Source organism: Chiloscyllium plagiosum, unplaced genomic scaffold (genome assembly GCF_037043375.1).
Source record: "Chiloscyllium plagiosum isolate Xiang-an unplaced genomic scaffold, Cpla_swu_hap1 HiC_scaffold_7, whole genome shotgun sequence".
NCBI classification, from domain to species: domain Eukaryota; kingdom Metazoa; phylum Chordata; class Chondrichthyes; order Orectolobiformes; family Hemiscylliidae; genus Chiloscyllium; species Chiloscyllium plagiosum.
Window position 1 is genome coordinate 45,796,688 of NW_028270145.1, and position 14,050 is coordinate 45,810,737.

General features: G+C 42.2%; 1 protein-coding gene across 7 annotated transcripts in view; it reads left to right on the plus strand.

The window, feature by feature from the left end:
• The first annotated feature begins 429 nt into the window (after positions 1–429).
• cerkl (CERK like autophagy regulator) overlaps positions 430–14,050 on the plus strand; it is a 163,924-nt gene continuing 150,303 nt past the window's right edge. The window contains exon 1 of one of the 7 annotated variants that reach the window (XM_043693485.2): positions 430–866. In XM_043693485.2, the coding sequence (XP_043549420.2) occupies positions 644–866 (223 nt within the window). In that variant the 5' untranslated portion in view covers positions 430–643. The remainder of the gene's footprint in view (positions 867–14,050) is intronic. The other 6 variants (XM_043693481.2, XM_043693488.2, XM_043693483.2 and 3 more) reach the window with 6 other exon arrangements.

Consider the following 14,050-nt stretch of genomic DNA (forward strand, 5'->3'; position numbering starts at 1 on the left):
GTACTTATATTATCATATTTCTGTCAAACGGTCCAGAGATGGTCCGTGGCGGCAAGGCACACAGGTGAGCTGTTTGAAGTGAAATTTACAACTTAAAAAAAACAATGCTGTTTTTAAAAGTTTGTACCTGTTTATTTAAAGTGAAACCATAGCAGCAAATCAGAAAAGAGACTAGCTGTGAGCATGCCTGTATACGATCAAGTATTTGCAATGGCTGTGGTTTGCTTTCTTAGAAGTATTCTAAGTGTTGGGTACGACTAAAGTAGCACGGGGGACGTGGAAACTTGGGCGGAGGACCAAACCTGCAAAGTCACCTCCTCTTGTGTCCAGGTGACTGAATACAGTTCCTTCCCGAACTTGAAGCCGCTTTCTTTCATCTGCCTTTTCCACCGATTCTCACTTCAGTTAGTTGTCCCGGTGAGGGAGAAGGGCGTCCCTATGTAGATGAAGGTAGCGCGAGCGAGTGCCTCCAACGGTCGGTGCGGCGCGTTCCCCACGCAGGTGCGCCGCTCCTTCGTCCTTCGGTCGCGCGCTTAATGGTGGTGGCGGCGAGCGCGAGGAGTGAAGCGTTGCTACGAAGGCAACCGCGTTTACACGGGCGGTAGGGCCCATCATTCGCAACGCAGTCGTTGCGCGGCCCGAGATGTCTGCAGGCGGTCGGCAAACCGTCGCCCCCCTGGGTACCTGCGAGACTGGAGGCAGTGGGCGGGTAAGGTCAGCTCCGTCCCCGGAGAGGGGCGCAGAAGTGCGCGGTCCGGAGGATCCGATCTGCCGGGGTATATTTCAGGTCGAGAAAAGAAGCTGCGACGTCGTCTTGACATCGAGCAGATTGACATGGACGCCGATTGAGCCGGAGAGCCCGACAGGTGGGTCATTGTGTTGCTGGAGCTGAGACCAGGGGCTTCTGTACAGCCAGCACAGAGCTTAGTACTACTTCTGCAAACTCCCACATGGTCATTCACTTATGCTCAAACTCTCAAAACATCACGCAACACTTAGTGGGGCTTGCTAAGTTTTACATTATCAGAAGTGTCCAGCTTAGACAAGATAACTAACCGGAACATAATTCTTAAAGATAACTTTAAAAATACAGTAACTAAAAGCTCGTGTACTTGATATTTGGATGTTCCGTGTGACAGAAACAACTTGGCAAATGATTACTTACAGTGTGGAAACAGGCCCTTCGGCCCAACAGTTCCACACCGACCTGCTGAAGCGCAACCCACCCAGACCCATTCCCCTACATTTACCCCTTCACCCAACACTACAAACAATTTAGCATGGCCAATTCACCTAACCTGCACATTTTTGGACTGAGAGAGGAAACCGGAGCACCCGGAGGAAACCCACGCAGAAGGAGAATCCTGCTGAACTCGAAAAGTTTACTCTCTCTCTCGCTCCATGAATACTCAAATGCTGCCAGACCTGCTGAGTTTTTGCAGCACTTTGCTGCGGACACTGAAAATCTGAAATAAAAACACTGTTTTTAGATTATTTACCGGTGGCTGATAACCATTTGCCATGATTCAGGGCCAAGGCTCAGGAACAATATATTATACAAGTGCTGATGTACAATTTTCCTCAAAGCGTAAGTTTTACTATGTGAGGCATATAAATATCGAATCCGTTGTACGTCAAGAGCTGAATATCTGTTGGATGGTACCTTGACTCGGACTTCTGAATTTGAAAAATCATTTCATTTTCAATAACCTTAATATAACTGAGTCATTTGTGGGATGTAAAACAATGTTTTTCTACATTAAAATTCCCAGAAATTCAAAATCTTCTGCATCATGCCATATTTTTCAATGGCTATTGAAATATTAATATTTTTGAAATCATCTTGTTCTGTTCTATAATTAGGAAATGTCATTTCACCTTCATTCTGTGGGTACAGTGTGTTGGTAATCTGTAAAATGTGGATATGAGTGAATTATTGAGGTTCACAGCATATTTACATTACTTCTGAGTCCAAGGAGTAGTTATCCAGACACTCCACCTTGTTTGAAATGTAAAGTAGACCCCTTGTGACTACTGAGAAATTTATTTTCACTTTTGAAGTATGTGTTACACACCTTTTCCCTTTTATGAAGCTATGCTGACTCTGCTTAATTTCATACATGATGATTTCTCAAATGTTCTATTATTCTTTCACAATTGATTTCAATATTTTTCCAACAATAATGTTAAGCTAATCAACCTACTGTTATCTGCCTTTTGCTTATCTCCCTCTCTGAGTAAGGGTGTCATACTGGCAGTTTTCCAATCCTTTTGGTTCTTCTCCAAAGTCCAAGGATTTTTGGAAAACTACAATCACTGCATCCACAATCTCTGTAGCTACTCTCTTTAGAAACTTTGGATGCAAGCCATTAGGGCCAGGAAACTTATCTGCCTTTAGCCCCATTAGTTTATCTAATACTATTCTCTAGTGATGATGGTACTTGATTCCTCCCCTGAGCCACAGCCCTTTGGACCTGCTCTGCCACTCATCAGGACAATTTACAAGAATACCAATTCATGGGAGAAGCCAACTTTGATAATGCATGAGGGAAGGGCACTGATTGCTTGGTAAGTAGACTGATTTGTAGAGTCATCATGGTGGAGAATGCAACATTTAATAGTTGGTAGTTAACAGCCAAGATTGATTTACATTTTAAACCAGGCAGATTAACTCTGGTCAGGGCAATCAGATTATAAATTATAACCAGATACTCTGAATAATGTGAATAGCTGTCACTCGTTTGAGTTGAAACAGGCACAATGCATGTACATGTTTTTTCTGTCGGCACAAAAGAGAGCCCTGTATAATATTACATGTAGCTCTCAGTACATGGAAGTGCATCACACAGAACCCTGCCAATAATCGTCTATTGATTGTCATTGCAGTTCTTTGCGCACTCAGACTTATTCAGCAAATGTCCAGTTATGCCATCACAAAGTTGGAATTGTATTGCAAGTTTTGCAACCATGAGCTGGTTGAGTCTGGCCAGTACCTTGCTTACTGTGTACAGGATATGCTGCTTGAGATTATCTGCCAGTCTTTGGGATGCAAGGCCTACTTATGTAGAATCACATGCAAACTGAAATTTATATAACACATTACTCATCTGTGGTCATCAGAATACATTTTTGACTTGAAGGCAGCATCCTGTTACTGGTGAATGCCGCTCACTGTTGCACAATCACAGTGTGAACTGAATTCACTCGTTGAAACTTTGAATAAGTTTTATTCTTGGGGTTTTTATGCCAGAGTGCTAAGGGCCTTACCTCTGACCTAGATTCAAGTCTGAAAGTCATACTCCAGAACTATGTAATAAAATCTCTGGGGGTGCTGATTAGACAATATCTAAACTTTACCTTTTGGGTAACCTGAGATAGACATTTTTCAGGATTAAAGTTGACTGCCTTCGAACTTTTCATGAGTTTGTGTAATATACGATGAGAAATGATCTGATCAGGATAGCCATTGTCATGCATGATGGCTTTGCTCCATCCTATTTTAACATATGTTTGCAGTGTGAAGTAATGAATCGGGCCCTGACCAGTGAAGGAGCTCACTTCACAGTTTGGTACTAAATGTGAATTTTAATTTGGGTGGAGCCCATCAAGACGTATAAGAGAATTCTTACATGTATTTGTGGATGCAGATATAGAAAATGGAACACCTACACATCGTAACATGTAAGGGATAAAAGGTTAGGTATCATTTCCAAAAGGATAAGTTTCTAATGAAATCCAACAAAGATGTTTGAAAGTCCTGGGCCTGAAGAGATCCCATGGCAATACCACTTATTTGGATGTAGATGGTTTTATTAAAACTAAACTCAATTGTAAGAGTTGCTGAGTTCATAATTTCAATAAATATTGATTCACACAATTTGATTGCCATGATGTAGTGCTGCTATGCAGGTGTGTACGACTAGGAGAAAGTGAGGATGGCAAATGCTGGAGATCAGAGTCCAGATAGTGGTGCTGGAAAAGCACAGCAGGTCAGGCAGCATCTGAGGGGCAGGAGAATCAATGTTTTGGGTATAAGCCCTTCATCAGAAATGGAGGCTTGTGGGCCAATTGGACTGAGATATAAATGGGAGAGGTGTGGGGATGGGGGCAAGGTAGCTGGGAATGTGATTGGTAGATGAAGGTGCAGGTGGAGGGGAGTGTGGAGCGGATGAGTGGGAAGGAAGGAAGGTGAACAAGTAGGATAGGTCAAGGCTGCGTGCCGAGTTGAAGGTTTGGTACTGGGATAAGGTGGGGTCAGGGGAAATGAGGAAACTGGTGAAATCCACATTGACCAAATGAGAGAGGTGGGGTGGTCCTAAGGCGGAAGATGAGGTGTTCTTCCTCCAGGCGTCGGGTGGTAAGGGTTTGGCGATGAAGGAGTCCCATGACCTGCATGTTCTTGGTGGAATGGGAGGAGGAGTTGGTTGGTGCGGGTGTCCCAGAGATGTTCTCTGAAACAATCCACAAGTTGGCATCCTGTCTCCCTGAAGTAGAGGAGACCACACCAGGTGCAATGGTGTTTTAAAAAATTCTCAAGGTCAGGTTCGTAGGAGAGTAGTCTGACACAGAACAAACGACCAAGAGGCGAGTCTGCTAGAATATGAGCATTTTATTCCCCGCAGCGTCGCCACAACCAGGTCTCATCTTACAACGGGTCTGGCTTATACTCACTCTACATGTTACCGGAACTGGGAGCCGTCAGTTCTCGTAGAGCGGTTGCCAACAACCCACGCTCGGCGGTTAAACGTAACCCCGGAGCAGACTCACCGAACTGGAGACTTTTCCAGCTGATATACTCTTTTCCAGATATAAACATTCATGTGAACAGCAGAGCAAGGCTAAAAAACACATTCCATTCTGGTTACATACAGATAAGAAGATTCACACGGGGAGGTGTGTAATAAGATTCACACGGGACTAAGCAACACCTCCATTCCGGTTAGATTCACACATGTATTGGGACATAATTTTTAACCGTTTCACCACATTCCACTGCTTGGCCCAATACATGTGTTACATTATGATTCACACATGTATTGGGACATAATTTTACACCACAAATGGATACAATTAATAATGTGCGTGGAAGTACAGGTAAGTTTCTGTCGAATGTGTAAAGGTCCATTGGGGCCTTGGATGGTGGTGAGGAGGTGTGTATGCAGGTTTTGCACTTCCTGTGGTGTCAGAAGAAGATGTCGGAGGGCATGGATCTGCCGAAGAAGTTCTGAAGTGGTCTCTTTGGAATGCAGATCAGGTGGGGAGGGGAATATATTGCTAGTGGTAGGGTCTGTTTGCAGGTGGTGGAAATGGTGGAGCATGACCGGTTGAGGCGGTCTATATCGTGGCAGCAGTTGGAAATTAAGAGATCAAGGGCAGGTAACAGACTGACACGAGGTGTCCAGGTGGATGGGCTGTGTTGGAGATCGGAAAAGGGGTCCTCGGAGTGTGGGCAAGAGTCTTGATGGAAAAAGTGGGCTCTGAGGTAGTGGAAGAAATATATTCAAGGTCACAACATGTGTTGAACTCATTAATCTGTGAGCGTGGTGGGATGAAGGTGAGGCCTTTACCAAGGACTGATTGTTCATTCCCAGTAAGTGGGTGGGGGGGGTGGGGATGGGGGTGGTCTGAGGGAATGGTAAAAACACTGCAGGGCTGGCTGGGTGCTAGGACTTGTTGTGGGGCTTGAGCTAGGAGTGGGGGCAGAGATGGCCACTGGAGTGGGCATGGTCATGGGGTCAGGCGTGACATCATGAACAGAAGTGATGCTCACCGTGGGGGCGGACATGGGGCCCACGGTGGTACTCAAGGGAGCGGAAGTGACGTAACATGTGATGTCAGTGATGCTGTTGGTTGAGTTCCAGTGAGTGATGTCACTGGGCGTGGAAGTGGCAGCAGCAGCAACTCCGGGACGGCGGAAGTGATGTACAGGGTCAATATTGCATTGGTTCCGGCGGCGTTGTATCTTGCAGCATTTGCGATGGCGGTGTATCCTGCGGCAATTGCCGAAGCAGTTGTCTTTCTGGCGATCGTGGAGGTGGTTGCCTGGACGGCAATCATGGAGGCTGTGAGGCAGTGGGGGCAGAAGTGATGTCATCGCTCACTGCTGTAGTGGTGGCTGGAGTGGCCGTGTGGCTAACGGATCTGAGCAGTTCTGGAGGCCAGGGGAAGGTTCTGAAATGGTCAAGGAAACCCGAGTATTGAGATAAGTACGTGAAAGTTTGTTCGACTTAAGTTCTTTTATGTCTGATATGGTGGAGAAAAAGCATTTGTTGAGTGTGTGAATTCTTCTGAGGATGTAAAACAGCAGAGGTCCTTTGCAGCTCTGCACAGATGTGTATGACTTCCTTGATGGTACATTGTTGATGAAGTTAGCAATGTCAAATTGACATTGAATAGTTCGTGCTATACAAGTCCTATATGGTCTTCACAAAGGAGTCATAGTCATAGCACGGAAACAGACCCTTCAGTCCAACTTATCTGTGCCGACCAGACATCCAAATCCAACCTAGTCTCATTTGTCCGCCTTTGACCCATATCCCTCTAAATTCTTCCTATTCATGTACCCAACCAGATGCCCTTTAAATGTTGTAATTGTACCCACCTTCAGCACTTCCTCTGGCAGCTTGTTCCACACATGCACTATTGTCTACGTGAAAAAGAAGTCCCTTATGTCCTTTGTAAATCTTTCCCCTCTCTCCTTAAACCTATGCCCTCTGGTTTTAGACCCCCCCCCCCCTCCCCGAAAAAGACCGTGGCTATTCACCCTATCCATGCCCCTCATGATTTTATAAGTTCATCCATCAGCCTCGTACTAGCAGTTTGAATGAATCATCTTATTTCATTTCACACTGCAATCTTTTCATATAATACAAAATAGTACTCTTCAAACTCACATCCAAAGTTTTTCTGGAATCCAATATTGTCATCCTCTCAGAAGTGCAGTTTGATATCTTAACCTAGTGTAAAGAAATTCCTCAAGTTCATTTTCCAATTATTTTAAATCCATGAACTCCAATTAGCAATCCATTTGCCAGAAGTGAGTTCTTCACTATCTAAATGGAAAACTTGCTCAAGACTGGATGAGCAATTTACCCAACCATTTGGCCAATTCAGGTTGTGCAGAAGGAGTCATAGGTAAGGTGTGAAGAGACATTACTTATATCCAAGCTGCCCAAGACACACATCTGTGTATGCAGTGAGCCATGAGGATGGACCCTATTGTGTATCACCTGGTAGTCCATTGCTCTTACACAGTCCGGTAACCAGTTTTATTTAGCTTGCTTTCAAGCAAAGCTATTTGGTCATGCTGTGTGGCAGATTGAGTGGATGCAAATTTTGAACTATTTTATTGTCATGTGTACTTTAAAATAGCTTTCATTTGTCACCACGATACAGTGTCATTTTGATCGTTTCAGAAAAAGAAATAAAAAATATAGCTTAAAGAGAAATCCCCTCGTTTGAGTTCTGAGCACCACCACTACCTCGTTGCTGTCTTCACTAGCGACAACTAACGTTGCAGTTGCTGATCCTCAGTTGCCATCTTTTGCCGCTGGGCCAATTCAACTCCACCATCGCTTTGCTGCTGGACCCACCAACATCAGAGTTGCATCTCTCGCTGCTGGGCCCACCTCATCGACGTCACTGCGATGCCCTTCTGCCACTGCTTCAGTGCGACTAGTGCCGGAACCAACAAACAATGAATGCGCTGGTCCTCGGGCACCATCTTATGCCGCTGGGCCTACATCACTGACTCACCTCCACCGATTGTAGCAGCCACTGATTCCAGGTCCCATGCTTCAAAAAATTACGGGATCACTCTTCCCCCATGCGGGGCTCGCTTTTCCCTGTGCTGGCTTTGTTCTCCTCTGTCTCAAGTCCGTGCTGGGATAATTCGCTGCTGATGCCATCCAAACTCTTCACAGTCAGAAAGTAAGTATAGTGAAAGGTAAGTGAAAGAGAAAAAAAAACAAAAGAGGGGGACAAAAGAGGAAAGAACGAAAAAAAAAAGTAGACAGAGCAGATGACCCTCGAGCTCAGGTGCCTTATTCCTCTGCTATCTTGTCTGTAGGCAGTACAGACCTCTCATAAGAATGTCATGTATAATTAACAAAATATGTGACTGTGCCAACCCTGTGCATGTCTAGGTTGGCCTTGAGGCCTTACAATGTTGCTAGACATTTGCGTTACATGTGAAAATTGAAAGTCTATCAGAAGCCCATAATACTTCTGTGCAGGATTAATTAGGTGTGGCTTCCAGGTTACACTATCTTCAGCACGTCGTGGTGGGAGAGTTGGGAGTGGAGGAGTTTGAACTCAGTGAGCACTTTGCCATGTTTGATATGGGATGAAGGCACAACAAATTGAAACCATGTTTAAAGGACCAGCTCCTTGCTTTCAGGCAGTACAGATTTACTATTTCTCTAGTGGCATTATTAATTGCATTTCCAAAACCTCTTCTGCTGAAGTGAGTTTATGGTGCAGGTATGCTTTAACCAGTTACTTTTAAGGGTGTAGTCATCAATTGAAGTAGCATTGTGCCCCTGGTCTTTGCAGACAGAAAGAACATGTATGTACGCTGTGCTGCTTCAATTCAACAGAATAGGTCATAGTCATTTGTTTAAATTTTCAGCTATTTTCTTGACCAACCAGTCAAGCCACCCGGTTTAAAATTTAAATGTAGCCTCGCTTTTAACTGTCAAGCATTACAAATTGATGCATTCACCATGACAATGTCTCTACCACTTAACATTCTCCTTTCATATCATATAGTTGTTGGTTTTCTATTTGAATTGGTATTCTTGTAGATTTGTCCTGAAGAATGGAAGATGAAAAGCTTGGACACAATGTGTCTTTTAACAGTACCACGTTCTGTTAAAATATTCACTATTTGAATATTGCTTTACCTTCAAAACAAGTTATTAAATGTTAGGTATGGTTATTTCTGGTCAACAATTTTATATTCGAAGTGACGTTTTCTGAAGAGGATATTCAACACCGGTTTATCACTTCCTTCTCGCAAAAGAGAAGTCAATGCACTGGGACAAATGGTTGTTCTTGTGGTCATTAAATGGTTATGTAATGATTTTGTCAGATGGCTGAGAAAAGTTTTCTTCCCATTTTGTGAAGGCTGTCCTGTGGAGAACTGAAAGGTAGCAGAAAATTATATTTAAAAATGCTGATGTATAGTGGGATGACCTCAGGTCAAATTACGATAATAGAATATTAGGGGATCATTGGGGTAAATATTCCCTTTTTAAATATGGTAGATGAAAGATTAATAATTAGTATAAAGTGGAAAATTCGCCCTGTATTTGTGATTACGTTTTGTTGCAAGCATTGTGCAGACAGTATTTGACTAAGTAGTTAATTGTATTGACTTATGTGGTCTAAATTAATTTTCAAAAGTAGTTCTACATTTCATTACGTACTTTTGAAATGCTTGCTTGGAATGTTGGAATTAATTCATAAGAGGAATCTGGTCTGTCTAAAATCTGATTCAAAACAAGATACTGTGACCTTTTGCACAAATATTTGCAAAAGGTATGTGAAAAGTAAGTCTGATCAAAGCCATTAAAGGGTCATTTCATGAAATAAAGGAAAATGTAGATGTCATTGCACTGTTGTGATGCTTAAATGTAGGATCTTTTAACATTTACAATGGAAAAGGTAGAGTGAAGTATCCACGATCTGTGGTGGTTGTTTCCTTCAAATCTCTGCTTATTTGCATCATTTGCTGGCCAAACTTTGCTTTTCCCTAACATAGCTGAGGATCTAATTTCAATATGAAAATAAATACAAATTATATTGGGGTAGACAGCCTTTTTGCAAGAAAATGTATATGTCAGTATCATCCTCAAAGGTGGACTATTAGGGAGATATGTTTTGAACTAAGGAAGTCTAAAAGGGGTCAGGATTCATTTTGTGGTTTCAGACAGATGAATTGTTCACTGTTAGATTTTTTTTGTCATCTTGTTGACTTTTTCAAGAAACAGTTAAAATTACATTTGCAGTTAAAATTTTGGAAGTGTAGATTCACTTTTGTTGTTCAGAGGAAAAAGAAAAGAATGAAAGGAGCGATGCAGAACAGGTTGTATTCTGCTACAGAAAGTTTGTATACACTCAGTCTTGCCAAGACATGTTATTGGCCTGGATTTTGCAGTGGAAATTATGGCAAAGTTATCAATGTTCCCAGTCATTAATCCACTGGAACTAATTGCATTCTCTGGAGACTTGCAGAATAACAGGGAAACCCTGAAATTGCAGTAACCAATTCAGTGCTTCTCAACAGGGTGAGCCTTGAGGTTCCCCCCAAGACTGCATTTGGTGGAAAATATTTGAACTTGCACTCTTGTGCTGTAAAATCTTTGAAAAATATTGCACCATGCTGAAGGAGATATATCTGATTTTTTAAAAACATTAAGCAATAACGAGATACAGCATAATTATCATTACACACCATCACTAGATCTTAAAAGCAAATTTGTATTTATAGAATGCAAAATTGTTGTTACGATTTTAAAGAAAACTCACTCAAACTATACTTTTTAAAAAGTTTTGTTACTTTAGATTTTATCCTAGTCCAAACATAATCACTTATTCCACTGTAAAATATTAAATCAAATTGAAAGTGTTTGAAGGTTTTTACAAATAAACATGAAAGTAGTAACAGGAGAAGGCCATATGACCCTTCGAGTATGCTTCGCCATTCAACATGATCATGGCTGATCATCAAACTCAATTGCCTGTTCCCACTTTCTTCCCATTTATTTTGATTCCTTTTGTCCTAATAACTATATCCAACTCCTTCTTGAAAACATTAAAGGTTTTGGCCTCACCTACTTTCTTTGGCGGAGAATTCCACAGGAGGGAACTAATTATAATATCTCCAAGTTTGTAGATGACCCAAAGCTGGGTTGGCATTTGAAATGTGCTTCCATGTGATTTGGACAAGTTGAGCAAGTGGTCAAATGCATGGCAGATGAAGTATAATGTCAAAGTATAGGGTTATTACCCGAATGGTGATAGATTGGGATGGGGGAGGTGCAATGAGATCTAGGTATCCTTGCATAGGTATGTCTTGCTGAAATTGCAAAGGGTGTGAGACCACACCCTAGAGTATTGTATGCAGCTTTGGTCTCCTTTATAGAGTCAGATGTGCAGCATGGAAAGAGACCCCTCAGTCCAACTTGTCCATGCTGACCAGGTACCCTAAATTAATCTTATCACATTTACCAAACTTTAGTCTAGATCCCTCTAATTCTTTGCTATTTCCATACCCGTCCAGATACCTTTTAAATGTTGTAATTGTACCAGCTTCCTCTGGCAACTCATTCCATACACACACCACCCTCTGCATGAAAAAGTTGTCCCTTATGACCCTTTTAAATCTTTCCCCTCTCACCTTAAACCTCTGCTTTCTAGTTTTGGACTCCCCAGCCTGGGGAAAAGACCTTGACTGTTCACCCTATCCATGCCACTCATGATTTTATAAACTTCTGAGGTCACCAGTCAGTCTCTGACACTCTAGGGAAAATCACCCAGCCTATTGAACCTCTCCTAATAGCTGAAATTCTCCAACCCTGACCGAATCCTTGTAAATCTTTCGTGAATCCTTTCAAGTTTAACAACTTTCCTAAAACAGGAAGACCAGAATTGAATGCAGTATTCGAAAAGTTGTATAGCTGCAACAAGGCCAGTCAACTCCTATACTCAACACACTTTTCTGAGAAAGGATGTTCTTGGCTATGGAGGGAGTGTAATAAAAGTTTACCAGACTGAGTCTTGGAATGGTATGACTAATATATGAAGAGAGAGACCGGATCACTTCGGATTATATTCATTGGACTTTAGAAGAATAAGATGGGAGGAAATATGATGGAAACCCATAAACTTCTAACGTGACTAGACAGGATAAATACAGGAAAGATATTCCCAATGACTGGAATCAGAGTCACAGTCGAAGAGTATAGAGGTGAGATGAGGAAAAAATTCTTCACTCTCTGGATGATCTCTGCTACCATCTGAAGCTAGAGACAAAAACAAACTGCAGATGCTGGAATCCAAAGTAGACAAGCAGAAGACTGGAAGAACACAGTAAGCCAGGCAGCATCAGGAAGTGGAGAAGTCAACGTTTCGGGTAGAACCCTATCTTCAGCTCCCCCTACCCCCACCTCTATCCCTGAAGAAAAGAGATGGGAGAGGGTTTTGGCTAAGGAGAGAGGCAGGATGGTTAGGTAGTGATAGGTGAACACAGATGCTGGGTATGACCTGGTTGGTGGTTGAGAGCTACCAACTGGATTCATTCCTCTCATCGACCAAACAATTCGTACCCACCACCTGTGTTCACCTGTCATTACCTCACCATTCTGCCCCTCCCCTCCTCGCTTTATCTACAGCACTCCTGACCCCCACCTACATTACTGAAGCAGGGTTATACTCAAAACGTTAACTTCTCCACATCCTGATGCTGCCTGACGACCTGATGCTGGCCTCTATATAGTAATACAAAGATTAGCATTGTCATTTAAAGGCAAGATGACTGCACCCTGAATAAATGATGTCGGTCAATCAGTTAATCTACAATAAACGGGCTAATGATTGTCATTGTTTCAACAGTACTCTCACTTCACAGGCTTCAGAGGTATTGGAAAGCTCATATGTAGCTTGAATTCTCATTAAGCCTGCCAACCAGGCAGAACAATCACAGTATAGCCACAAGGCTACATGGTCCTGAAGCCAGCTAAGGAGACCTTGCAGCATGTGATTGTTTCACAGTAGGATGTTCGCATTGCTCCAATGACACGTGGAAATTGTGTGTCAGCAGTAAGGCATTCACTATCCTAATTCATCTGCTTCAGCAGAAATTGTAGCTAAATATCAGTGTGTGCAGCATTGCTTTTAGCTATTTGGGTTATGATGGCCTTGAACATTTATACTTCCTGCTCATAACAGGTTGCAACAGATAGCATGAGTAGTTTTGGTGAGTTTGCTGACCTTATGAGCATCAAGCAGAGTGCCAGATGCCTTATTCACAATGAGGCAGAAAAACATCAGCATTCCAGTGCAGGTTGAAAACAGGATGAGAGGACTCTTAGATTTGCTGGCATTCCTGAATTTCCTGAGTACACAGGTTCGTTGATAATGTAGTTTGCTATGTGCTGTCCTCATCAAAAACAGTCCATTTCATATCAGGAAGGGGATTCACCTCCTGAATATTAAGCTCATGGTAACTGCTATTGTGTGCAAGATCTCTGGCAGGCTACCCACTGCAATTAAAAGATCCTCTTGTGCAGGAATCATTCTTTTAATGTAGGCTGCGCCCTCGAGGTCTTCATCTGTGCCTAATGCAATGTAGCGAGGATACAACTTTTCCCTCTGGCAAGCTTCTTTTAGGGTTGTCACATCTCTGTGCTCATACCCTTGTGCATTAATACCTGGAATCCTAAAGTGCACAGCCTTTTAGCTGCTTCAGTAGAAGAATGTGTAGCATCAATCACTGATTTGGTATTTGCTAAAGTAATTGATTTTGTCTACAAAATTAAAAATGGGACAAAGACTAGTATTTGTGTTAAGGATAAGTAGAAGCAGACAACTGGAATCTATCTTTTGCTGTTTCTATGAAAGGTATGTGTTGGGAACCTATATTGAAATAATGGGATTCCCCAAAAGTACCTTTCATATTTCATTAGTTGACTTGTGATTCTAAAGAAATGACTGCCATTTTTTAGTAATTGCACAATTATCCTTAGAAATAATCCAGATTAGTTACATCAATTTTTATATATTGTTCATTGAATAATTCTGAAAATGATATGAAAAAGGCCACAAAATGCTGTTGGGAACAGAGGAGTAAATGTGGTTGTAAAAGTAGGCAAAGCTGAGTGTCTGATAAAGGTTACAATTGTACGTAGCACAAATATACAGACACATCTCATTACTATCAAATCAGTGAAACTGAAACATTTTAGTCAACCCTCTAAAGGTTCATTATCATTGTCAGCAGGAACAGATATTTTCACTTCCACCTCATTAACTACTTTCCAATTTAGGT